Here is a 24,624-nt window from a genome sequence, read left to right on the forward strand (position 1 = left end):
ACACAGCGACTTTCGGGGACAAGAGGAAATGGGAGGACCCAGAATGATGTCGTGACTGGAATGGAACACGAAGCTGTTTTTTTTCCTGACGTGCATGTACAAACTTAACAGCTGGAGAACTTTTGGGTGATGGGGGAGCTCACAACTTGAAAAAGCCAAAGGAAATCCTGATCGCCAAGATAGGGGTTTACCCCAGCACGTGTACCAGTAGTGAGAGCGGTGCTCTGTGTCTCAATCGCTGAACCTACCCTGGGGGATGTTGCAAGGCCAGAGGTCTGTGGATGAAACCTTCAGCTCCGTGTCCTCTAAGGCTGTGGGAAGACCTCAAAATAACGAAGATGAGCCCGGATCCCACGCATTGCTTAGCAAAACTTAAGTCTGCCGATTAGGCCCAGATTGTTAGGACATTTTGAGAGGACAGCTTTTTTTACATTGCCTCTAAGTTGAATCAAATTAATAAGCAGACAGTACACGAATAATTTATTTAGGGATAACTAGGATACATACTATAGCTGCTATAACTTTTTTTTGTTTTACACTTGGTTTGTCAGTATCTGGACATTCAGTGTAAATATTTACACCAAGTTCAGAGCTGTTACGATGCAATTGCAATGACTGGAATATTCCAGGTAACCTCTGTTACATTTAACACGGTCTTCTTCCTTGAAATGATTTCCGTTCGACTTGAACTGTATGGTGTGCTGGTCATAGACCTTTCGAAAAATGGCGACGCTAATGTCAACTGGGCACACTGTACGAACGTATACGTACTGTATACGGTCGGAGGCGAATGGCGAGCGCGGCGTAAATGCGTCAATTAGGTTTCGTTTCAGCAAGCCTGACCCCCGCCGCTTACTGTAAGTTTCTTCGAGGCATTTGACTAGAACTCACGCTGTAACAAGGAGGTGGGGCTGTGAAGCAGCCGCGACCTCCTCGCCGGACACTTCCTCCGCCCGCCTGCGCTCTAGCGCTGAACTTGTCGCATCGCCGGAGCGCAGCCAGACCCACTTGTGCCGGCGCAGACGCTGTTGGCAGTTGACACCGGACGGCCATGTCGCCATTGAGGAAAACCCACCTGTTCGCTGCTCTCCTGCTGGGCTGGCATTTTGGAGTCGCCGGTGAGGTGTTTTATAGAAATACCTTTTGTCTCTGCTTTGTCTCTCTCTTTCGAGATAGTCGGTGTGGGCTTTTGTAGTGTCGCTGCCCAAACAGGCTTGAGACACGTTAGCTGGTGGCGTGCGGCTCAGAGGGTCTTCGAATATAAGACAACCACAAAATTGATCGAACCGATAATGGTCAGGTGTCATCACTGTTTTGCTTTGTTCTCGTAAGCGAGGTGAGACGACGAGCTTTACGGTTCTCAATATCCGGGGGGCATTTGTGTTGAGCAGAAGATATATCGTTCATACTGTGTCGACAACTTCTATCGGGATAGCTTGTGAATTCCTATTTCAAAATGTTAAGATGAGGATATAAGATCACATAGTCATCAGACATGGAATTTTGAACTGATGTTTTTTTTTCCAGCGTTTTAATTGTTCATTCTTTTACATACTGTTTGCAATTTACAATGGAGACATTTTACACCTTCTTTGTTAACATTTAAGAATTTGAATCGGGTGACAGCTCGGTTTGTACTTCTACTCTCCTCATTTCCAAAGTCACAGAAAATTCAGCACGTTTTCGTAGATGAAAATACACGTATTGGCTGCTGCCTGTTTTAGAACTTTCAAATGACCTTGTACGGAACTTTGATTTTATTTTTATTGGAAAATGAAATGGAAATTTGGTTTTAAATTCCCCTTTCGTGCTAGGAGCTAGATTCCACTTTGAGAAGTTTTACGAATATATTACTCCTAGGGCTGAACTGCGGGTTACATCATTATTATCATTATTTTTTTACTTGGCGTGTCATCTCTATAGATGCCCATATTTATTATTATAATTAATAATAACGTTATATATGTGTGTATTATACAATCAATTTACGAGAGCATTGAAGGGTATTCGGATTATATAATTTCAAAAGACGTTTTCCGTCGTTTACCGTCAAGATTTAACTATTGTAAGTTTTGTTATCAATAGTCTGCTTTCAGAAAACATTTAGCTATCAGGATTTCATTTTAGTTTTTATATGAAAAAAAAACGAAAAAATAAAATACCTCTTTTGCTCGAATTTGACTGCATCTCCGCAATAGAGTGATAAATCATATTTTATTTAAATAGGATCTTACTCTGTCAGGTGAAAGCGACGCTATACTGACTTTATTATACTTTACAGTTATGTGCGGCGCAAACTGTTGCATTAAAAAGATAATAGATATATTTTTTTGTAATTTTTGAATGACCGTTTCTCCTTATTGCTGTTATTCTTGGCATGCATCGGTTTACGTGCAGTTTAAGAGTTATTTCACGAAATATGAACTTTGGAAAGAAGGTATTTGTAGAGGAATGTGGATGTTTGTTTTGCGAATACAAAACTGAATATTCCAAATAAATTAATCTTTGAAAAGAAAAAAGGTACAACCTCCCCTCTCAAATTTATATTTTGTTAAAACAAAATCTGATTTAATGTGATTCTTTTTGCCAAAGAGGGTCTCGTGCGTATTTGTTTGGCGAAATACCTCCCGCTTTATGTTCTAAAAGCACGTTCTCACTTCTCTTAAAACGTAAACTAATTTCAACAATTTCTCTGAAATCCATCACAAAAACAGCCCTCTCCTGAGAGGCGAACTGTGAGAATGAAGTTCCGGTAACGACTCGGTTCCGAACTGGAGTGCCGCTACCCGCCTGTAACGTGACCCCTAACGTGAACCCCTGGGTTCAGCGGTACCTCTGGTTACTACCGATCCTGATCCGATTTGCTTGTCATGGGGGTCTGTGTGTCATCATGAATGCCTAATTCTAACGCGAGCTTGATTGGCTGACGGCAATTAATAATATTCGACGACCACAACCTGCTAAACTGACTGGTAAGGAGGTACCACCTTCGCCATTCCAGTCCACAATCCCAGACACTGAAAATGCTAATTCATTGGTCTGGTTTACAAGCAAGTTGGGTCTACCACTGTACCGGAGGCCTGACTTGGTTAATTAAACCACTTCTCATTTTCTTCTTCTTCCAAAGGAGTTCATGAATAAGTGAGCCAGGTGTCGAGCTCGGAGGACAGGTGCCGACCCAGTAGTTTAATCGAAACCCAGTTTCCATCTCTGGTCCCGGGGCGGAAGTGAGGATAACTTCTGTTCGTATCTTCCGCCTTTAGTTCCAACCGAGTTTTCCATCGCAGGCTAATTCGTTTTGCCTTTCCGTCTGTGGCAAATGTAGCTCCGGCTTCGATTAAGGTCTTGCGAGGTTTGTAATTGGCGTCGGCCTAGAACCAATTCTGTCTCTCGGAGCTCTCCTCAAACTCAGGCGTGAGAGCTGAGACCGAAGCAACTGGGCCGGTGCAGAATGAGGGAAAAAAGACTACTGGTTATTCCCATCTGTCTGTGGTGATCCCCTGTCCTTGTCAAGAGCTGTTTCAGCAATAATAATAATAATAATAATAATAATTGTAAACGAGTCCAATTCTGGGCGCTGGGTTTGGGTTTGTTGAACCGGCTCCCTTTAAGTACGGAACTTCAGGAACTCAGACTGAGTTAGATAAGACTTTATTGATCCCGAAGGTAAATTATTGAATGTGCCCGAACCCAAAAAAAAAGTCGACCCCAGGTCGAAACAAGTAAGCAGATCAATTAAGGTGATTAGCACGCGAGGTCTAGAAAGAAAAACCTAGTGGTCCCCCTAGATTCATTGTGGAGTACCAGTGATAGGATAGGGGCCACGCAGGTCGCCATGGAGACCAGGAAGTTAGAAAGTACCTGGTCGCGGTCAGCGTTCAGCAGAATGAACATTCTGGGTTTGGCGGAAACCAGAAATACAGTTTTTAATTTGTAACGTTTATTTGTGTTTGCTCAAGACCATAACAACAGGACATCTCAGTTGTTAACTCAAATAGTAAATGACAGCTACTCTTGACTCTTAGGAGCGCTACTCTCAACAAAGAAGCTACACTAACAGTAAACGACACTATTGCAAGCGCATTAATATTTGCACATTGTAAGGACAAGCTCATATTTCTCTCTATTTTTGTTTTTCAAGACCCCTTTTCTTAAACGCTCTTACTCTATGCAACCGTAAAGTCTTGCAAAAGGGGGAAAAAATGTTTTCTGACTGCTTCCATTGGATGTTTAAAAAAACCAACTTGTCTCCTGCTGATTACGATTACGAAAAATACAATTGCTCATATTTTAGCACGAAATGTTATGGAGGGACATTGGAGTTCCGTTTTTCTCTTCCGGCCCTGGCTTCCGAACCGAGAGCTCAGGTTTTCTGTGCAGCTATAGGAGTCGCAGCGTTAATCTGCTCACCGGTTCCGGCTGTGTAATTATAATGGAGAACCGTGGAACTGTTGCGGTCAGGCACTGAAAATAATGGCTATATTCTGGGGCTGTTCCTCTTCTCGTTCCTGCGTTATAAAACTTAACACCCTCCATCTTGAAACTTCATGACCCCTTGGTGAGGATTCTGACAAAAACCCTTCAGCCAGTCTAGCCCGTCTAGTGATTAGTAGTTAACTGACACAAGGAGCTCCTTCCAGATGTTTCTTGCAGGAAATCGGGGCTTCGGCTGCAAGGACACAATCTGGGCAGCCTGTGCCACACCCCCGTCACTCTTTGTGTAAAGACGCGCCTCCTATTCCGGGTTTCAAATGCTCCTACCCGAGCCCCCTAATATTTCATTGACGAGAGCGAAAGGATGTCGCGACAGCATTTAACACGACGATTTTCGCGAGGACGACGCAGCAGAAGAGTGATCCCGCTAACGGGCTTTTGCGTTGTCCAGTTGTGTCTTTTGCCAAGCAACGTCGCAACCCCCAATTTCCAGCGGTCCACCCGCCACTTTGCTTTTCGAAAATTACAAAAAAAAAAGTTTTTGCAAAATACAAGATTATCATCTCTGTAGCTAAAATTGCTCGCGGAGCCTCTTCATATCATATCGTTAAAATCTGAACTCACCGCAGTTGCTGTGGAGAGTTCGTTACCTTACCCAGCTCACTCCCTCAATATTTATATATTTGTTGCATCCTTGTTTTTCCCCAAAGGGTTATTGAACATCAAATAATAGACAGGAGAAGAAGTATCGGAACAAAAAACAAAACACAAAACAGTACGCTGTTTGAGAAAATTACAAAGCAGAACACGGCGATTTATAAGTTTTACATGCATCAGTTGTGTTTTTTTGCCTTCTTATCTTTTCGGGTTTTTAAGTAATGTTCCATTTCCACCTTTTAAGCACGAAAGAAAAAAAAATGAATAAAAAAAAGCATGAAAGAGGATTAGACCATTTCGGTCTGTGATGTGTGGTATCTAACCCAGTTTTGATAACGGATCCATTATAAGTGTTCCTTTTCCATAGTAGGTTCTGCAACGTATAACACTCACATTTAAGCGATTACAGCTCAAGTCTTGCAAGTCAATCCAAAACAATGTATGTTTTGTATACACGTGTACGAATAAATGTGTCCGCATTTCTTTCCCCGGGCTTACAAAACACACATACATCATAAATCATGTTTGAATCCGAAAAGTGTTCGTTTAACAAGATAAAACCTATCAACAGTGTTCAATGTTATTCCTTAATCCTGTTGGTAAGGCGGTATCTGTCAGGAGTTGTCCAAGCTAAATTCTAGTTAATAATTTCAAACATTGCATTCCGGAAGGATGTACAAGACGGCATAGAAGCAGGGTTTACGTGGCTTCTTTATTATTGCATTTTTTACATCGCTCCCCCCCCCCACACAATCCAAGAACAGGTTAACTGTAGAACAAGGAAAGTCAACACTGACAGTTAAAATGACCTCTGAATGAATGCAGACTGCGTGCTGTAGTGCGTTTTGTGAGAGCGTGTGACGTTGGACAACGCGCAATGTCGCACACGAAGAGCTCAGAGACCTCGAGATAATCCCATATACTTCTAATCGACATTGGATGGCTTCTGTAACATTCTTAAGCACAGCTAGTCTGATGGCAACACATTTTAATACTTCAGGGCTGTTCGGCACAAAATGGAACTCTGTTACGATACAACCGTACAAGAGGAAGCTATTGCACGCGATCCGAACAATTCTGCAAATTGGATTTAGACGCAAATCAAGAATGAAGTATGCTTAGCACTTTTTTTCTTTCAAACGTTTATTTCCGTTGCAGTTTTGCGCCTCAGCTGTGATGCGTCTTTTTTTTTATTTTCGGTGTCCTCACCGCCATTTAAACATGATTATATACAGGCCGTCCTTTTGAAACCTGAATTTCTGTTACACTTCTGAAGGCTGTTTGTTTAGGTGATGGTGTTTGTAGGCCGACCACAGACCTGCAGCAGTTTGTACCATTTGAAGATTGCGGCTAGTCGTCTTGTCGAGAACGACCGACTTAACCATCGTCTTTTTTTAACATTGTGAACTCGTGCCTCGTAAGCAAAAATACATTCGCACTCGAGCCTGCAGCCGAGACCGTGTAGAGAGAAAAAGAAGAAAATGATCCACTAGAAAGACAAAACAGTCTCAACACCCCCGTACAATCACGTTGAGGTGACCCCTACTCGAGACAAACTCCTCTGAAACAGAATGGCCAGTTTACTCTTTCGCACATTGGCGTTGGATGGGAACATCCAATAATGTACAATAATGAAACCATCTCTTTCCAAAACCTGATGACAAATGGCAATGTCTTCACCAAAAACTCGGCACCAGATGGGTCTATTTGTTTTCTTTCCACCTGATACGTGTCTACATTAATTTATTTGAGCTAATTAGCTGATCCCGGTCCGGAAATTGCAACTTTTAGAGAGAACTGCGGAATTCTTTTCGGAAAAAAAATCAACCACTGGACGCACGAATGGCAGTATTCTGTAATCCCCTCAAGAACATGTCGCCAGAAAGAACAGCAGAATCTCTCCTTGTGTATTATACCTTAAGTTGAGACCGTTCTCCCGCATGTGTCTTGAAAACTCTTGTTTCTGAAGGCCACGGCTAGGGAGAAACACTCCCCACAGGGCTGAATTTTAAAGTTTCAGTGCTGTACTGGAGAAAACATCGCCGTTTCCCAACGTTATGCGAAGAAATGGCAAGCTGTATCTGATTTAGGAACGCCTCACGCCGAAAAGCGTTAAGCAATGACAGCTCGCACGAAGACAATTCTCACCACTCTCCTATTCGTGCTAAGACATTCAATTCGGCGACACGGCGGAGAGCGTGACACCAATTGATGTCAGTGCCTATCCACGTGTGGCTCAGTGGGCGACCCCTCAGTTTACACACCGGTGGTAATAGTCCGGGGAAAGAAATAGCTCCTTGTAGATTCTGAGGAACTGAATCAGGAACTCCCAGGAATCGTAGTTCCGGGAGGTAGCTGCGTCAGCAGGCGTAGGCTGAAAAGGTTCAAGTAAAGGTTTATTCCCTGCTGAAAAGAGAAGAGAGAAACCACAACGTTTCGGCTGTGGAGCCTTCTCACTCACCCGAAGAAGGCGCCACAGCTGAAACGCTGTGTTTCTTTTCTTCTCTTTTCAGCACGGAATAAACCTTTACTTGGTCCTTTACTCCCAGGAATCTCTGCGTCCCCGACTGAAAACCTGTGGTGTAACTCAAAGATTGACAAAAACGGACGTACGACATCTCGAGATCCTTGTAAACGGAAAACGTGTAGAGAGAGATCTATGTTTTTTCCCGCACAACTGAACACCATCAACAAAGGTTTTTTTTGTTTAAAAATGGATTTTGCGGTAGTTCTGGCCAAATCCTTGATGGCTTTTCTCCTTTCTCCCCAGCTGCGCTCCAAGAACCGCAGATCTGCTACATCCTGGATGGGATTCTCTTTGTCTACGGGATCGTGCTCACGGTGCTGTACTGCAGACTGAAGGTGAGGAGGAGGAGGAGGGAGAGGCTCGTTCTGCATCATCACCCCCGGCTCCATTAACTTCCCTACCACATTCCTAGCTTGACATCACATTGGACATTGCTACCCTGTCGAGTCTTGTGTGTGATTTAGGACAGGCAGTAGCGAGAGCAATGCTTTCCTCACTGCTTAGAACGTAATCAAGAAGGCTAATAACACACAGGGAGGATTTAACTGGAAGACTCGGGTCTTGAGAGAGCAGCGTACATGTCATTAGATGTTAGATCCCAGTGATTGGCAAGGAGGGATGGACTATGTGGGGAGGAGTTGGTGTGACACTCCTAGATGAGGGATTGGCAGTCTACCAGTGAGGATTAGACAGTCCAACCCCCCCCTCACAGCGAGGAATGAGCTGGGGAGCCGCAGCAAAGGTGTAGATGGAGTAGCTGGAGGGGTGTGAGAGAGGTGAGCAAAAAGAATTTATCAGCGGAAATGTGTGAGATTAGAATCTAACCTTACCCCTGAGCTTCTGCTACAAACTCCATATAAGGTGGTCCAGATACGTCTCAGAGTCTTAAAATGTAGCGTCAGAAAACGAGAATGAATTAATTGAGCTTTGCGGAGTGTGAATGTGAAGATTCAATAAGACATAAAAAGATGGAAGCAGTTATTAAAACTTAGGCATATTTAATTGTGGGAGTGCTGTTCTATCGTGCTGCAAAAAAAACCTACACATTTATCGACCATCTGTTTTTTCTGGAGCTGAGGAACAATGGGCATGAGGACGTGTGTGGAAGAAAGCAACGTTTAATTTGGGGATTTGACTTGACACTCCAAAGTTGCATAACACGTGACGCCCCCAGACTCTGAACAGTTCTGTCTGAGCCTTCTGGGCTCCCGTATTGCCCTCTGAGACTCAGCCAGTGCCAAGACACTGTTAGAAAATGTTCAAGAAATTTCTACTACAGAATAAAAAATGACAAAAGCAATGACAACGTTTGCGATTGCCATGTAGCCTTCTCGGGCATAATTCACAAAGTGTCTTACTGCGTCTCTACTCTACTTTAAACTTGATGAATTAGATATATTCCACCCGAGCAACTGAAATTCAATTTATTTTTCGATGTGGCGCAGTTCAGACGCCTTTAGTCTAGCTCAGTGGTTTTTAACCTTTTTTTTAGCGCCCTCTTGTTTCTCGTACCCCTGATCCAAAAAAAAAAGCTGAAACAGATCATAACTATAAAACGAAAGAGAAATAATGATATATTTATTTTAATTTCGCAGTAAAATGAGAAGAGTACAAAAAAATGTACACTTTTTAAAAAAAAGTTTACCTTAAAATGCCTAGGTTTGATGAAACAAAGTAGTTGTACTGACGTGTCTGTGCTTAAGTTTGTGTTTTTGATTATTTATTTTCTAAAATAAAAGTCTGGCATCCCCAGAAATTGTATCTCACACTCCAGGAAGTACATGCATCCATGAGTGAAGAACCACTGTTCTAGCTGGTAAAATTATGTCCTTTTCAAATTCCCCCCTGGCCCTTACCAGTCATGGCCTCCTCTCTGAACTGGCTTCATCACTCTGCTCTCCTCCCCGCTGAGAGCTGGTGTGTGGGGAGAGGACTGGCACACTTTGGCTATTGTCAAATCATATTATTAATATTATTATTAGGCCAGCTGTTGTGAGTCTGAACCCTTGGTTCCTTTTAGGTTCTTAAACACGTTTCTTTTACATTCTTCTCCATCAGCTGCTACCTGGAACATCCGGCAAGAAGGGAGGAAGCACTTCTGAGGTAAGAAGGGCGTGGATGTGGGTCATTCCGGACGAAGGGATACTTGGCTTCTCTCATCTTTGACACACAACACCTCTGTGTCTCTGTGTGTACCTCAGGATAATGGAGCGATACGTTTCAGTGTGATGGTAACCGGATTAGGACCTTGAATAACCTCTGTTAAACCACTGGGAACATAGTGATAATGATGATGGTGAAGGGTCAAGGGTTTTAGCCCTGAGACACAAATTCTTGTCTCACTCCCTCGCTATTGTGCCATTTTCTTCAAATTCTAAAAATCAGTGTAAACACAGCAGAACCCTTTGCTACAGCACACCTGGATTCAAATTTCAGAATCCTGTAGACACACCACCTCTCCAGGTCCAGGGTAGGCAGGATGGGGGGAGGGGGGATACCTGCTTTAACCAATCAGGTGAGACTCCATGACCCAGGGGTCAGGGGTCAGAGGTCACCAACCCTGATCCAGCAAGTCCACAATCTTACATTTTCTTTAGAGCACACTGGCAGTCCCATGACACAACACTGTTTCACAGACTATTACATTACCAGTCAGCTTGCTGTGTGGCAAATCTGTCTTCGTACTGTCAATCACTGGTAAAAATACCATTGTTGAAACCACAGAAAAGTCCAGAAATAAAAGTAAACCAACTTCAGTTTTCATTTCCTGTCCAACACACAAAGCAACCATACATTGTTGTAAGAAAACGCAATATAATACTTTAAAATGGCCTGAAAAATTAAAAAAAAAAGACTTCTCATGAAATCTCTCTTCAAGTTCGGGTGCGAAGATAAATGTACCCTTTGAACAATATTTCATACAGTTAAAAATTATAGGTATTATGATACAGTTGACATCAGTAGTAGCATATAATGAAATCTTCTAAGCAGTAGAACTCACTTCAGATAGACCAATCGTGTGCAGGATTGCCACATTTGACCTTTTTTGGACAGAGGCTTACTTTAGATTAATTCTTTAATTATAATATGCTGTCAGAGATAATTACGAATCAGAACAGGGCGATTTATCATTTTTACATTCATCAGTTGTGTTTTTGCCTTCTTATTTTTTCAGGTTTTCAACTGAGTTTAAGTAATATTGCATTCCCACCTTGTAAGCATGAACAAGTATTAGACCGTCTTGTTCAGTGATATGTGCTGTCTACCTCAGTATTAATAACTGACCCATTATAAGTTTTCCTTTTCCATATTCGATTCTGCAAGGTATAACACTCACATTTAAACAATGAAAGAGACTGTTCTGCAAGTCAATTTAAAACAATTAATGTTTTGTATACACACGAAAGTTTCTTTCCCAGGCCTACAAAACACACATAAATCATCTTGTTCATGTTTGAATCTGAAAAGTGTTTGTTTAACTAGATTCTGAGGTAGGAGGAGCGTGGACGTGGAAGGGTTACTCCGTTACTTGGCTGCTCTCTTCTTTAACACACCACGCCACTGCATTTAATTATAGTCTCAGGCCTGAAACACAAATTCTTGTCTCATGAGAATTGGCAGCTAACGGGATCATCTGCAATTTGCACAGACTTGTAAGATGCGCTTTGACCAATTTTGTCAGGATAATCGGTTCAATTATTTGAGGAATGACCTGCTGTGGTCCTTTTCATGACAGGCGATCTGCCAGGGACTTATCACGTGCATGTTGTCACGAAGCGTAGATCAGGACCCTGTGCAGATGGTAGAATCTGGAAGGGAGTGAAACAGACACAATGAGGAGACGACTAGGAACTGGGCAGGTTGAAGACCAGGGGGGCGTGAGGATGGTGCACTGGTGCTCAGGGGGGGGCGTGGTCCAGGCGAACAACTCCAAGGGAGTCAAAAGGGAAATCCAGGGTGTAGAGCAAGAGTCCAGAGCCGGGCAATCCATCCAGGAGAGACAAGACAGAATTTAAGAACCGGAGTGGGATCCGGTGCAGGGAGGGGGAATTAAAATGGGTTAACGGGGCCAGGCGCTCCGAGCCCCGGACCCAGATGGTCAGGACGCCGTGGTGTAGCCTGTGCCATCGGGTCACTCCAGGACCCCCTGGTAGGCGGGCTTCCGGGCGTCCGTCTCCCAGTGCTGAACCCAGAATGGTAGGAACGCCTGGCTTATATAGAGAGGGGCTGGATAGGAGGCAGGTGCACAAAATCAACTAAAACGGAAAAAGCCGGAGCGCCCCTAAGAGGAGGGACTTACGATCGTGACACTTGTAGTGAAAATGAAGAATTCGCAAGGGTTCAGAACCTGCAGATTGAAGTGTGACATGTAAAACCCTCTGGATTGTGAATCATTTAAGGCAAAAGGGTTGGTCACCCCTGGATTAAAGCAGATTTAAGAGGGGGTGCAATCAGGAATGATTGACTTCATTCATCTTGCACGATTTATGGGACATCATTACATTTTCTCTCCAGCATATCTGAACTTGTGTTCTACGGCGCTTAGCCTGCTGCACCTGTGTGCCATACAAGGCAGAGTACCCTTCAGTGTCGACTTGGTCCCGTGCTTGTGTGCGAATGTGCAACCTTGCACACGCAGGTGCACGTTTTCCTTCTCCTCGCCCTTGCATGAGAGGAAGAAAAAACAAAAGACTGATCTGTTGGTTTTCCTGCCGTCTGTGCAGAAATGTGCTCGAGTCACGATGCATACATAAGCAGAGCATCCCAGAGGCATCGCAGTGAACGTTCAGGTCTGTCGTCAGGAGCAGTGCCTTCACAGGTTGTGTTGTCAAGAACGATCACACGTGGAAGGGAGATGCTGAATTCAGGGTTGGTTTTAGGGGGTGCCAAAGAACACTGGACCATTTACAAACATTTACAAAGATGGCGGCCATTTGGTCAATGTAGCCCATTTAGTTTGAAGGCTGCTGACATCAGTTGTGCTGTAAAGGCGGCCCACAAATACGAAACAAGAACTTCTGCTTCTGGGAAGTTCCTATTCTTTCTTTTTTGTCCGTGACTTAACGTGAGAGCAGGTCTCTGTTAGGAAAGCAGAAGGAGGCTACAAATAATGGGGAGGATGAAGACCCAATGCGAATCAAAAGCGAAGAAGCTGAGCAAGAGCTACATTACGTTACTTAACCGTAGTATGTACACCATATATTGTAGATATAGCTTTGTAGCACCAGAGAATGTTGGCAGTGTCTTGGCAGCCGTGCCAGTGTGATAAAAGTGCCCCGTACAGGTTGGTAGCAGAGGCGCAATCAGACAAACAATTAATGTTAATTAATTAATGTTTCTTTATTAGCCCTATACAATTTCTCACATACCCCAGCTTTTCTCCAGGGAGACACAGACACAGAGACAGGGAGAGGAGCTTGGGGTCAGAGCACAGGGTCTGTCATTGTACGGCGCCCCTGGAGCAGTTGGGGTTAAGGGCCTTGCTCAGGGGCCCAACGGAGTAGGATTCCTCTGCCGGCCGCGGGATTTGAACTGGCAACCTTCCGGGCACAGGCGCAGATCCTTAGCCACAGAGCCACCGCTCCGCCCAATTTATTCAATTGGACAGAATAAATGAGTACAGTCCTTGTGAGAGGTCTGAACTTTTGACTATATGACTTCCCTTCCCTTATGAAAGAGTTCCTTTAAGAAAGACTACCTGTGTAAATGTACCGGAGGATTTTTGCACTTTTGCTGAGACTTTGCCACGGCTATATCATTTCTGTGGTTTACAGTTTCTGTAGGCACTTGCAGTGTATTCAGTGTGTAGGTTCTGCATCTAGAAAGTTTGGGAAACCACTGTAAAGCTGTGAAAACTGGACGTCAAGTTTTTGCAATGTGCACTGAATACTTACCCACGACTGTAATCCAGCAACTGATGCGACACGTCCTCCCACCAGGAGGTTCCTGGTTCAAATCCTGGCTGTGCCCCTGACTTGCTCTGCCTTCCTGTTCAATGACATGGAACTGGAAGACCTGCTGTGTCTAACTCAGCAGTAGTCACTAACGTGCCATTCACAGCTCTGGGGTCGAAGTGAACTTCTTCCAATTCAGGATGGATATTTTGGATGGTGTATTCTGGGAAGGGGTTAGAATGATACACTGAGGTGACTGATGCTGAAAAACAAATGTATTTATATAGAAGAAACCGTCCAGCACCTTTTCTTTTAGTACGTGCTGAAAATACTGACAGTACCTTTGCTTACGGAACAATAAAACAAAATTTCCTGAGGGTTTAAAAAAAAGCTTGAAAGTCCAGTCATCGATCCATAATGCAATATTCTTCAGAAATAATGTGGATTTCTGAGTTTTTGCTGCTAGACATTCGGTATGGGCCCAGCGATGACTTTTTGTTTTGTTTTGAGGGTGTTTGGAAAACCTTGCTCGCCATCTGAGGCAGTGGTCATTTCAAAACAGGAAAGCCACAGAGCAGGCCGGGCCACCTCAGCCTCTGAGCAAGCTGGGGGGGGAGTGACAGGCAGAGGCGAAAAATAACTCCATTGTGAACAGAATCGGAGGCCACTTCTGCAATTCACTGCGCCCACACTGAGGGCTTAACCCTTGCCAGGGCTGAACAAAACAACAATCACACAAGCAGGGGCGAGGGCGGCCGCACAGCTCTGGGGCTCTGGGTCCAATTCCAGACCTCAGGTACCATCTGTGTGGAGTTTGCATGTTCTCCCAGGGTTTGCACGGGTTTCCTCCTGGTGCTCCTCCCACAGTTCAAAGACTCACTCGTAGGCTGACTGGCTTCTGGGAGAATCGGCCCTGGTGCGACTGTGTCGCTGTGTGAGCCCTGTACTGGACAGGAGTCTCATTCAAGGGTGTAGATACACAGATACACCCTTGTGTCCGTTGCTTGTCGGACTAGGCTCTGGCTTCTCCCACGACCCTGCACTGGGTTATTGAAAACGACGTGATGAGGCTGTGAGGGGGGCACGAGGACTGAGCTCTGCTGCAGGCTGTGTCTCGGAGGGCTGCAGAAGAATTCGCCCTTGTCACGGGCTAGAACTTCACACCTACAATGAATGCCATTGCAGAACAGGGTCTGGCACCACCAAAAACCAGGACTGGAGCTCACAGGACTCAGTCTCCTGTGAAAGAAGGGACGCCGGAGGCTCGGACTGCAGCTCCGATGCGAGAAGGGGCTGATTCTGGTTTCTCTCTCCTGCCCTGTACCCATACGCACGCGGTCTCTGGGCGGGTCTTTTCTTCGGAAACGATTCTCAAGCGGGTGACGCAGCCGCGCGCTGACAGCCCCTTCGAACGTAAATCTGTGGTCTGGGTCAGCTTCTGCCTCGAAAAGGAAGTGGAAGTCGCAGCAGACAAAAAAAAAAGTGCAAAAGAAATATAAAAGACACGGCAGGGCACGAAAAACGGTCATCCGCATACATTCACACATGGCCCCGCTGAAACCTTCTCGCTGTAGTGAAACGTAACTCAGAACTACTGAAGTCTCAACAGATGGAACAGGAAGGCTTGCTCTGTACAAGGAATGCGATCGATTAATTGTGCACAAAGATGTTTTGGTATCGAGATGTACAGAAGCTTATTAGCACCACGGAGAAACGAATAGCTCGTTTATACGAGATAGTACTGCATTTAGACGAGAAAATTATTGCGTTTAAATGCAAAACTTAATTTGTGAACAACGTTGCCTACTATATACTGTATATTGCATTGTATTGTATATGCAATAATATTGTCCATTGCAAAGTAGCAGTGACTTTAGGTAGGTAGGTACTTTATTAATCCCATGCGGGAAATTCAAGTGCTACAGCGGCCAGGCACAATCAACACAGTACAGCACAAATGTAGTAATACAGTAATACAATACAATAAATTTAAAAAAAAATGGAATAGAGAATTACAAACAAAACAGAAAGAGGACACACACACACAAAGAATGAATGTACCGAATACAAGGAAGATGTAATACACAGTATAGATATTGCACACTCCCAAGCATGTTGCACAGAGTGGGTAACTATTGCACAGTTGTGAAAAATAAATTGCCCATTCCACTTCCGCGTATTGCAGTAACTATAAACCAGATGTAAACAGAACACCAGTAAATCAAACTGTTTAACAACAGTAGAATATCGTCACACTCCTAAAAAAATAATGTAATGTTCTGTCTTTTGTATACATGAAGTGCAACACTGTGTCAGGAAGCACTCCCGGGTTAAACGCGTAGTGTTTTCGCCGTTTCTCTGACGAGTAGAAACGACACGGCTCTCCAAACGCATGCTGTTCTTCATGTGAGGCTCACTGGGAAGTCGTCGTAAATGTACTCCGTCCAATGTTTAACGGGTCGGCAAAAAGACCTATGTACAGTACACGTTTCTGCCGTTTCACAAGAGCGTCATACCTTTGGAAAGCCGTGTCATTGGTACCTGTCGGAGAGACGGCGACAAACACACGCGGTTAACCCAGGAGCGCTCTCTGACCCGGTGTTCTGCTGCATGCATGCTAGAGACGGCACCCGTGAAAGTTCTGTCCAGCAGCCAGTCATGTGGCCGTGAAAGACACTTCAGCTGAACCGATCGACCCTGAACCGTGAGACAACTGGCCGGGTGGAGATCCAGGGAGAAAGACGGGCTGTTCGGGTGGTCTTTTTTCGCGTGCTCTTTTTTTAAGCCATTTTTTCTTTAAATTACAGAGGGTTTGTCATCCCACCTAATCGTACTGTAAGAGGTAGCCCCCTCTTCTTTTTGTAAATCCGCTAATGTTTCAGAGGGGTCTACCAATTCACATCTATCTGTAAGCAAAAACAAAAGCCACTTATTCTCATTAAGGATTATGGCGACCCATTCCCAAATTTGAGGGATTAAAGAGAGACAGCATTCATGCTATAATCCAGCTAGTCTATGGAAGGATGCACACTCGCACAGGCACAATTTACTGACACCAGTTGACTCATCCAGCGTGTCTATGGTGGGTAGGATGAAACCAGGGCACCTAGACAATCATAGAGAGAGCATGCAGACTCCACCCAGAAAGGTGAACCCCCAGTGCTAACTCGAACCCAGGACCTGAGCGGTGCTGCCCTCAATCAGCGACAGTGCATTTTTAAAATACATCCTCACCAAAATGCAAACGATCAATGCTGGGAAGGTTTGTGAAGTGGGTGGCACTGTCCAGCACGATTAACTCTTTTTCTCCCTCCTGCAGAAACAAGGCGGAGAGAGCATCTACACGGTAAGAGACTCGAAGTATTTATCATATACCACCTCTAAGATCGGGAGAAAAAAAAACACTGTATCGACGTCTGCTTCATGATGATGAATCTCTCATCACTATGTCTGGATTCGGTCTCATGGGCATTGTGGTAAATAGTAAATTGGGTGTAATGGCGGCTTCCTTCGCTTTCACGGTGTTTTGATAAAGGACGCGGATGATTTCCTGGAACAAAAAAAGCTGTGTTTTTTTCCCCGCTTTGCTATCAAGATTTGCGGACGATTTGATACCCAGTGTCCTGATATCATCATCGAGAGAGGATGTTAAGCAAATACGCGCCCTCCGAGTTTTGTTTCTTTTTTTTTCTGCGGAGGCTTTAACTCCAAACAAATCCAGTCCCAATATTTGGACAAAAGTTATGACATCGAGTGCTCTTCAGTGGTGTAAAAACGATTTGAACGAATTTAAATTAAATTTAATTCTATTTGGGAAGGGTCTCGTTTCCTTTGCCGATTTTGCTTTGTGGCACAGGAACCACATTTTGCGTAGCTTTATTTTCACTGGTAGAGTCGGGTACAAATTTCCTCCTGTCCTGTTCAGAACCATTCTGTTTCTGCCGTCACACTGCTACTGTGATGTCACCTCTGTGACGTCATGATCACCAGAAACGTGAGCTCCCGCATACTGTTTGGTGGGAATTATTCAAGAGTAACGCGCCAAAGTAACAGTTTTCATATACACAGGAACTGAATTTACCGTCAGTGGCGGATGAAAGACTTACCTGTAAAAATGCAAATGTCTTTAATTCAGTCTGCTGTTGCATTGTCTTAAAAGACGAGTTTCTGTGAGTTCTGTGACTTTCTGCGTTCATGACGGGACCGTTTACGGTATTGCCTATTTTATTTGAAATGCAATTTCAAAGTTTCTTAACTCGCAAAGTGTGTTTTTTTTTTAACAAACCCTCGCTTGATCCTAACCCCATCCCGATGTCGGTCCAGGGTCTGGCGCCGCGACCGCAGGACACGTACGAGACCATCTCGCCCCAGAAGAAAGCAAGAGAGTGACGAGCACGCGCGCGCCTCGCGGACATCGCCGGCCGCCGTGTCCCCGTGAATGTACCTTCACTGCTATGTGGTTCATATCAGGATAATGTCAAGTCTCGGTTCTGTAAAAAAATGGGTGAAAATATCTGTTACACATATACCTACTAAATGTAGTTCAGGTGGGTAGCTGCGTCAGCATGCGTAGGCTGCAAAGGAACAAGTAATGGTTTATTCCCTGCTGAAAAAAAGAAGAAAACACAACGTTTCTGCCGTGGAGCCTTCTTCAGGTGTTGCTCACTCCTGAAGAAGGCTCCACGGCCGAAACGTTGTGTTTTATTCCTTCTTTTTTTCAGCATGGAATAAACCTATTATTTATCTACTAAATGGCCTTTTTTCCGGGTGGCATAATTTGAGAGATCTTCCTGTAGAAATACAGATATTACATTACCCCCCACTAGGGCCCCAGTAAAATATGCTGCGTGTTACTGCTGTTGCCCACGCAGACGAAATGAGAGTCTGTGTGTTTCCCGTACTTGTCTTTCCTTATTTATGGATTCTCCGGGCCTCAGCTAACGACGCATTGTTTAGTTTCCTAGTAATTTATTTGACTTTTTTTAAAGGTATTTCAGCTAGAAACCTACCGGAATCACCCACTAGCTCATAAGCTGTGTTCTTTTTCCAGTGGGCGCGGACTGCAGTTAGGGCATTGCGGACTGTGAGAAGTACCGTTTCAGTTACGTGTTTTCAAAACGTAAAACGGAACCAGAGCTGCAGACCCGTAGGCCGCAAAAGCTACCTTGGACGTGGACGTTTTAAGCGGTGTTAGTCGAAGCAAAAATGTTCGTTAAAACATCTCTGTTACCTCCTGAATGTATTCCCTAATGAACCTTGTTGAAAACGTTGACTGGTTTCTTGCTGTGGTCGAGTGAAAACTTAGCTTGTTTTTCTTTTCTTGAAGGCGGACGAAAAGTCGCCTCCCGTATTTCCCGAATTTCTTGAAAAGTACCCCCCAAATTACAGAAAACTGCGCGGTTTTTCAAATATACCACAGGAACATGGAAAGCGAGCCTCAAATCAGCACAAAAAAGGCGCGTAATACATCGTATATTTGAACGCCGCATTACGTAACAGCCACCTGGAATTAAGCTGATAACGTGAAGTTTTGGACCAGGTCTTCTTTTTGTTACACAAAGATTCTCAACTTTGTTTTTTTTTTTTGGACAATATCACTCCATTTTTTTATTTAATAAAAAAACGGTGCAATTTCAAAGACAAACATTGTTTGCATATTTGGTTGCCGATAACTTTAATCATTAAGGAAATGTTACATATTCTAACCTTTTTCTGCACACGGTACGTAGTTAGAACACGTTCATGCTTTATTGCGACAAGCGTGCTTTTTCCGAAGGTCTTGTGTGTGTTCTGTCTTCTATTTTTAAAACTGTTTTTTTTTTAAGATGTAAAGGATGTTTTTTTCCCTCATGTTATTGTTAACTTTCCTGTAACAGTATAAGTTCTTTTTTTTGGCAGACCTAAAAATAAAATGTAGCTAGACATTTCTGTCTGGATTTTATAGAACATTCTTCCGCAGTACATTGTTTCCAGTGTTTCGCATGTCCTTTACAATATTTAAGTAAAGGATTTCATGCAGTACTGAACTATTAAAAGTTACTAACCACTACTTAATTCCCCCTTTCTAATAAATAAAGTGCTAAATACGTTGTCTCGATTCAATGCGATGCCTACTACTAATACTGCTACTAATAAAAAAGTTTGCTGATCGCTTCATACATTTGAAAAGCTCCAATCCATAAAGTTATCATCCTGGGTGCGCAGGCATCTAATAAAAGACACAGCATCACATTTTTAATCACAGCCCTTGTTATTTGGCCCAGCGTCCTGGCCGAATTTCCCCCTGGTCTTTACCAGTCATGGCCTCCTAATAACCCCCATCTCTGAACTGGCTTCATCACTCTGCTCTCCTCCCCACTGAGAGCTGGTGTGTGGTGAGAGTACTGGAGCATCATCCAGGTGGGGCTGCAACTGGTGCTGGTGGAGGGGATCCCCATTACCTGTAAAGCACTTTGAGTGAAGTGTCCAGAAAAGCCCTATATAAGTTTAAGCAATTATTATTATTAGTAGTAGTAGTATTATTATTATTATTTCTGCATATGTGATACAGAGACCCAATCCAAATGTTCTACTGCAAATGTTCAATGTGGTTTGGAAAAGCACAGCTGTAACCATGTGGTTCTTTCAGAGATGTAACTGAGCTCAATCACTGCTGCATCTTCGAGTTTTAGACATAAGACACTGCTGTTTTCACCCTGCTGGTAAATAAACAGGTGTTTATGGTAGAAAATGTGTCTCTAGCATGCTGGGATAGTACTTTTATTATTATAGGAGCTCAGGTGGGGAACTGGGCCAGCATGCGTAGGCTGCAAATGAACAAGTAATAGGTTTATTCCATGCTGAAAAGAGAAGAAAGAAAAACAACGTTTCGGCCATGGAGCCTTCTTCAGGTGTGAGCCTTCTTCAGTCACACCTGAAGAAGGCTCCACGGCCGAAACGTTGTGTTTTCTTTCTTCTCTTTTCAGCATGGAATAAACCTATTACTTGTTCCTATTATTATTATTATTTTTATTACTGTCCATAACGTTTGATCCCCAAACAAATTTCAACATTTCTGCCCTTATCTCAAGAGCTTCACTGCACATCTCGCTGTATTACATATGCAGAAATAACCAGGGCTGTGATTAAAAATCTGATGCTATGTCTTTTACCAGACACTTATACTCATCTGAAGGGGGCCCAGTTCATCCAGCAGTGGGTAGGGTAGGAAAGAGGAGGGGGGTCAGATTGTAGAAGCCCGGAATGGAACAGAGCCAGTGCATCGACTTCAACACCCTTGCTCTTCCGAGAAACTTGCTATGGGATCATTAATGACCAAGTAGTCAGGACCTGGCTTTATTGTCTCATCTGCAGGATGGTCCCTCTTACAGCCCCTGGTCACCATAGCGGTTGTAAATTCTGGTTTAGAGGGAAGAGTGCCTCCTACTTGTTCTCCAACACCACTTCCCGCAGTAGTCTAGTTTTCCTTGGAAGTCTCCCTTCCTAGGGATGATCTGGTTCATCCTGCCTTAACTTCGGAGATCCGATAAGTTCAGGCTACGAGGCGAAACGGCTCCTGCCATTATCTTTCTTGTAGTTGTTTTTTACCCCAGGAATTCCACACTTTTATCTAAACTAACATCTTTCCGTACGTAGATAAAAGAGCCCCTTGATGCAGACTCACCATGTCTTCTCCTAAACAAATAGACCAGACTGGTTATTGCAATGCAGAAGTGATTTTTGAATACAGACCCGTTTGGGGAAACTTCAGCTGGTAAGTAAGCCAAGAGTTTTGAATGCCTCTGGCTCTCTGTAAAGGATCAAGGCTCCGACATGACCCCGCGCACACCTCCTGTACCGCCAACACTGAGAAACACAGAAGGGATTTTCTAAGGGCTTCTTCAACTTCAGGATCGTGGGGGAGCGGGAGCCTATCCCAGCAAGCAACAGGCAGAAGGCAGGATACGCCATGGATGGGAAGCCAGTCAATCACAGGGCAGACACAGACACAACACCCACTATGCTCACTTTTCCCAAAAGTCAACTAACCCACCAGCATGTCTTCGGACTGGGGAAGAAAAAACCACGTGAACGCAGGGAGAACATACAAACCCCACACAGACAGCACCCCATCTCTGGAACTGAACCCAGGGTTTCATCCCTACAAGGCAGCAGCGCTGACAACTGAGTCACTGTACCACCTCTACGCTACATTGTAAATCCCGAAATAACAATGTGGACATGTGACAGGGCTGGTTGAGGAACTGACTTTTTTTTTCATATGAAATGGCTAAAAGCGTCTGCCACCCCCCTCCTTCCTTTAAAAAAAGACAATGATGTCAGTTTTGCAGAGTTAACCCAAATTCCTTTGCCTTCTCACTATAAAGTGTCGGATGTTTAATCACAGCCCTGGGTATCAGGTACAGAGAGAAGTGCCGGGGAGCTCTTGTGATCGGAGCGAAATTGTTGAAATGAGTTTTGTATTCGTGCCTGTCGATTCCCCCTTTCAGACACTCCCCTGAAAAGAGTGTGGAATTTGGGCCGATCATGGATGAAACCTTCTCGGAAAAAAACAAGGCGGGCAAAACCGCCGTCGAGGATACACGCACGAGTCCTTTGCTCCGTCTCTGAATTTCTCTCCGAGGCTTTGAAACTTTTCAGAAAAATTGAAACAGGCATTTAATTTTTTAATGATTTAACCAATGTCCCCCCCCCCCCCTCAAAAAAACCCCGCAGTTGAGTTCTAATTATTGTTATTGTAAGTGACGACGAAATTGTGGTTTTCTGCTGCTTGTATTTGGAAACCTGGTTCCTGTTCTGTCACCATGGGAACGGCACCTAGCTCTGGCCACTGGCTGGCCAAGTCATTTCCTGTTTAAGTAAGCAAAAAAAGACACTTCCTGTGTAAATTAAGAGTATGATCTAGCTATCTAGCTATCTATCAAAGATAGACACCTTTCAGGGTTATGGTGTATTTTAAGAGCAGGTGCGCACAATGTATTATGGGAAAGTTAATAAAAACACCTGAACTGTTTCTCCAAAAACACCTTGCAGGGAGGCAAAGTGGTGTGGTAGTGAGCATTTCTGTCTGGCAGTGGTGGGGCCTTGGCTCCAATTCCTTGGGGTGCTGTCTGTGTGGTGTTTGTATGTTCACCCCATGTTTGCATGGATTTCCTCTGGGTGCTCTGGTTTCCTCCCACAGTCCAAAAACACAGTGGTAGGTTAACTGGCTTCTGGGGAAATTGGCCCTGGTTTGTGTGTGTGTGTGTGTTTATATTTCTTTGTGCCCTCTGACCTGTGATGGTATAACTTGCCTTGCACCTGTTGCCAGCTGGGATACACTCTGACTCCTCAAACGTCCCTAAACCAAAAGAAGTGGTTCGAAAATGGACGAATGGAAGCAAATACCCAACCCAAGGGAAACAAATCGCCAAAGGACCAGTGAATTAAGTGCTGGTTCTTAAATGCCAAGAGTATTAGGAACATGCAAGGTATACAAACTATATCAGCACATGCTTATCATGAAACCGAGATTCCTGCAACATAACACTGGTTGACGGAGAGAGAGAAGAGTAGAACACGAGAGGACACACAGCACTCCGGAGACACAGCAGTTAAATAAACGGCTACATTATCCCTTCAGAATGAGACCCAGACACAAAGGGGAACTCACTGGTCCAAAGGCACACTAACAAGTCAAAACAGAAACTCTCCGATGACCACGCACGAAGTGTTTCTGAAACAGGAGCACCACGACTCATGTTGTGGTCAGCAGAGAAAAGAGATGCAGAATTGAACAAAACCTGTGCCTTGTAGTAGTCAAGCCATGAGGAACACTGGTTTACTTCTTGTCTCTTTTGTCTATGCTTGTAGCATGCAGCATGTCTATACTAGAAGCCAAGGGTAAACTCTTTCTGGGCGAAAATCTTTAGTTTTTCTTTCACGTCACTACAAGTATTAAAACCTGCTGCCCTCTATCGACCACCGTTATTTCTACATGTTGCATTTTACATATACCCGCCCCCCAAAAATGTGATTCTTCTGCTTTTACAATTACCGCCACTAGGTGGCAGGTTAACAGCACCTGACAGCGCCAATCCAGGAGGTGTCATAGATCTGAGTTTTACATGGCTGAAGACTTGGAGCATGCCAAGGTCAATGAAAACCTGAATTTGCTTTTTATGTCCACTGTGGGGCTTGAAGGTTGGAAGGTTTTGTTCCACGTGATCTGTACATTTCTTCATTTAACCAAGCACATGCCAGTGATCCCAAGTAAATTCTCTTAGTCCTGTGATTTCATGTGTATGTATACAACTTGCTGGTTCTGAGCTCTTCAGGAGCAAGGATGGAGGTGTATAGCATACTCTTTGTATTTGTCTTGTTTGAAAAGTATAATTGAATAATTAAAAGTGGCATAAGAAGAGATGTGTGGTATAGTGGCACGGCGGTTGGCACTGTTGTCGTGCAGTGCAGGGTCCCTGGGTTCGATTCCTGGGGTGCTACCTGTGTGGAGTTTGTATGTTCTCCCATGTTTGTGTGGGTTTACTGGTAGGTTAACTGGCTCCAGGGACAATAGGTCTGTGTGTGTAACTGTGTGCCCTCACGTGTGTCTAGGTCTGTGTGTGTGTAGCTGTGTGCCCTCACATGTGTCTAGGTCTGTGTGTGTGTAGCTGTGTGCCCTCACGCGTGTCTAGGTCTGTGTGTGTGTAGCTGTGTGCCCTCACGCGTGTCTAGGCCTGTGTGTGTGTAACTGTGTGCCCTCACGTGTGTCCAGGTCTGTGTGTGTGTGTAGCTGTGTGCCCTCACGTGTGTCTAGGTCTGTGTGTGTGTGTAGCTTTGTGCCCTCACGTGTGTCCAGGTCTGTGTGTGTGTAACTGTGTGCCCTCACGTGTGTCTAGGTCTGTGTGTGTGTGTAACTGTGTGCCCTCACGTGTGTCCAGGTCTGTGTGTGTAGCTGTGTGCCCTCACGTGTGTCCAGGTCTGTGTGTGTGTAGCTGTGTGCCCTCACGTGTGTCTAGGTCTGTGTGTGTGTAACTGTGTGCCCTCACGTGTGTCCAGGTCTGTGTGTGTGTGTAACTGTGTGCCCTCACGTGTGTCTAGGTCTGTGTGTGTGTAGCTGTGTGCCCTCACGTG

General features: G+C 44.3%; 1 protein-coding gene across 1 annotated transcript; it reads left to right on the top strand.

The window, feature by feature from the left end:
* The first annotated feature begins 890 nt into the window (after positions 1 to 890).
* Positions 891 to 19,436, top strand: fcer1g (Fc epsilon receptor IgFc epsilon receptor Ig). Its single transcript, XM_015339091.2, has 5 exons — positions 891 to 1,118; positions 7,862 to 7,953; positions 9,677 to 9,721; positions 16,832 to 16,858; positions 17,836 to 19,436. Exons 1-5 carry the CDS (start codon positions 1,052 to 1,054, stop codon positions 17,899 to 17,901), a joined length of 297 nt encoding a protein of 98 aa, XP_015194577.1. The 5' UTR covers positions 891 to 1,051; the 3' UTR covers positions 17,902 to 19,436.
* The last annotated feature ends 5,188 nt before the right edge of the window (positions 19,437 to 24,624 follow it).

This window comes from Lepisosteus oculatus, chromosome 4 (genome assembly GCF_040954835.1).
Source record: "Lepisosteus oculatus isolate fLepOcu1 chromosome 4, fLepOcu1.hap2, whole genome shotgun sequence".
In the NCBI taxonomy this organism is placed as follows: Eukaryota; Metazoa; Chordata; class Actinopteri; order Semionotiformes; family Lepisosteidae; genus Lepisosteus; species Lepisosteus oculatus.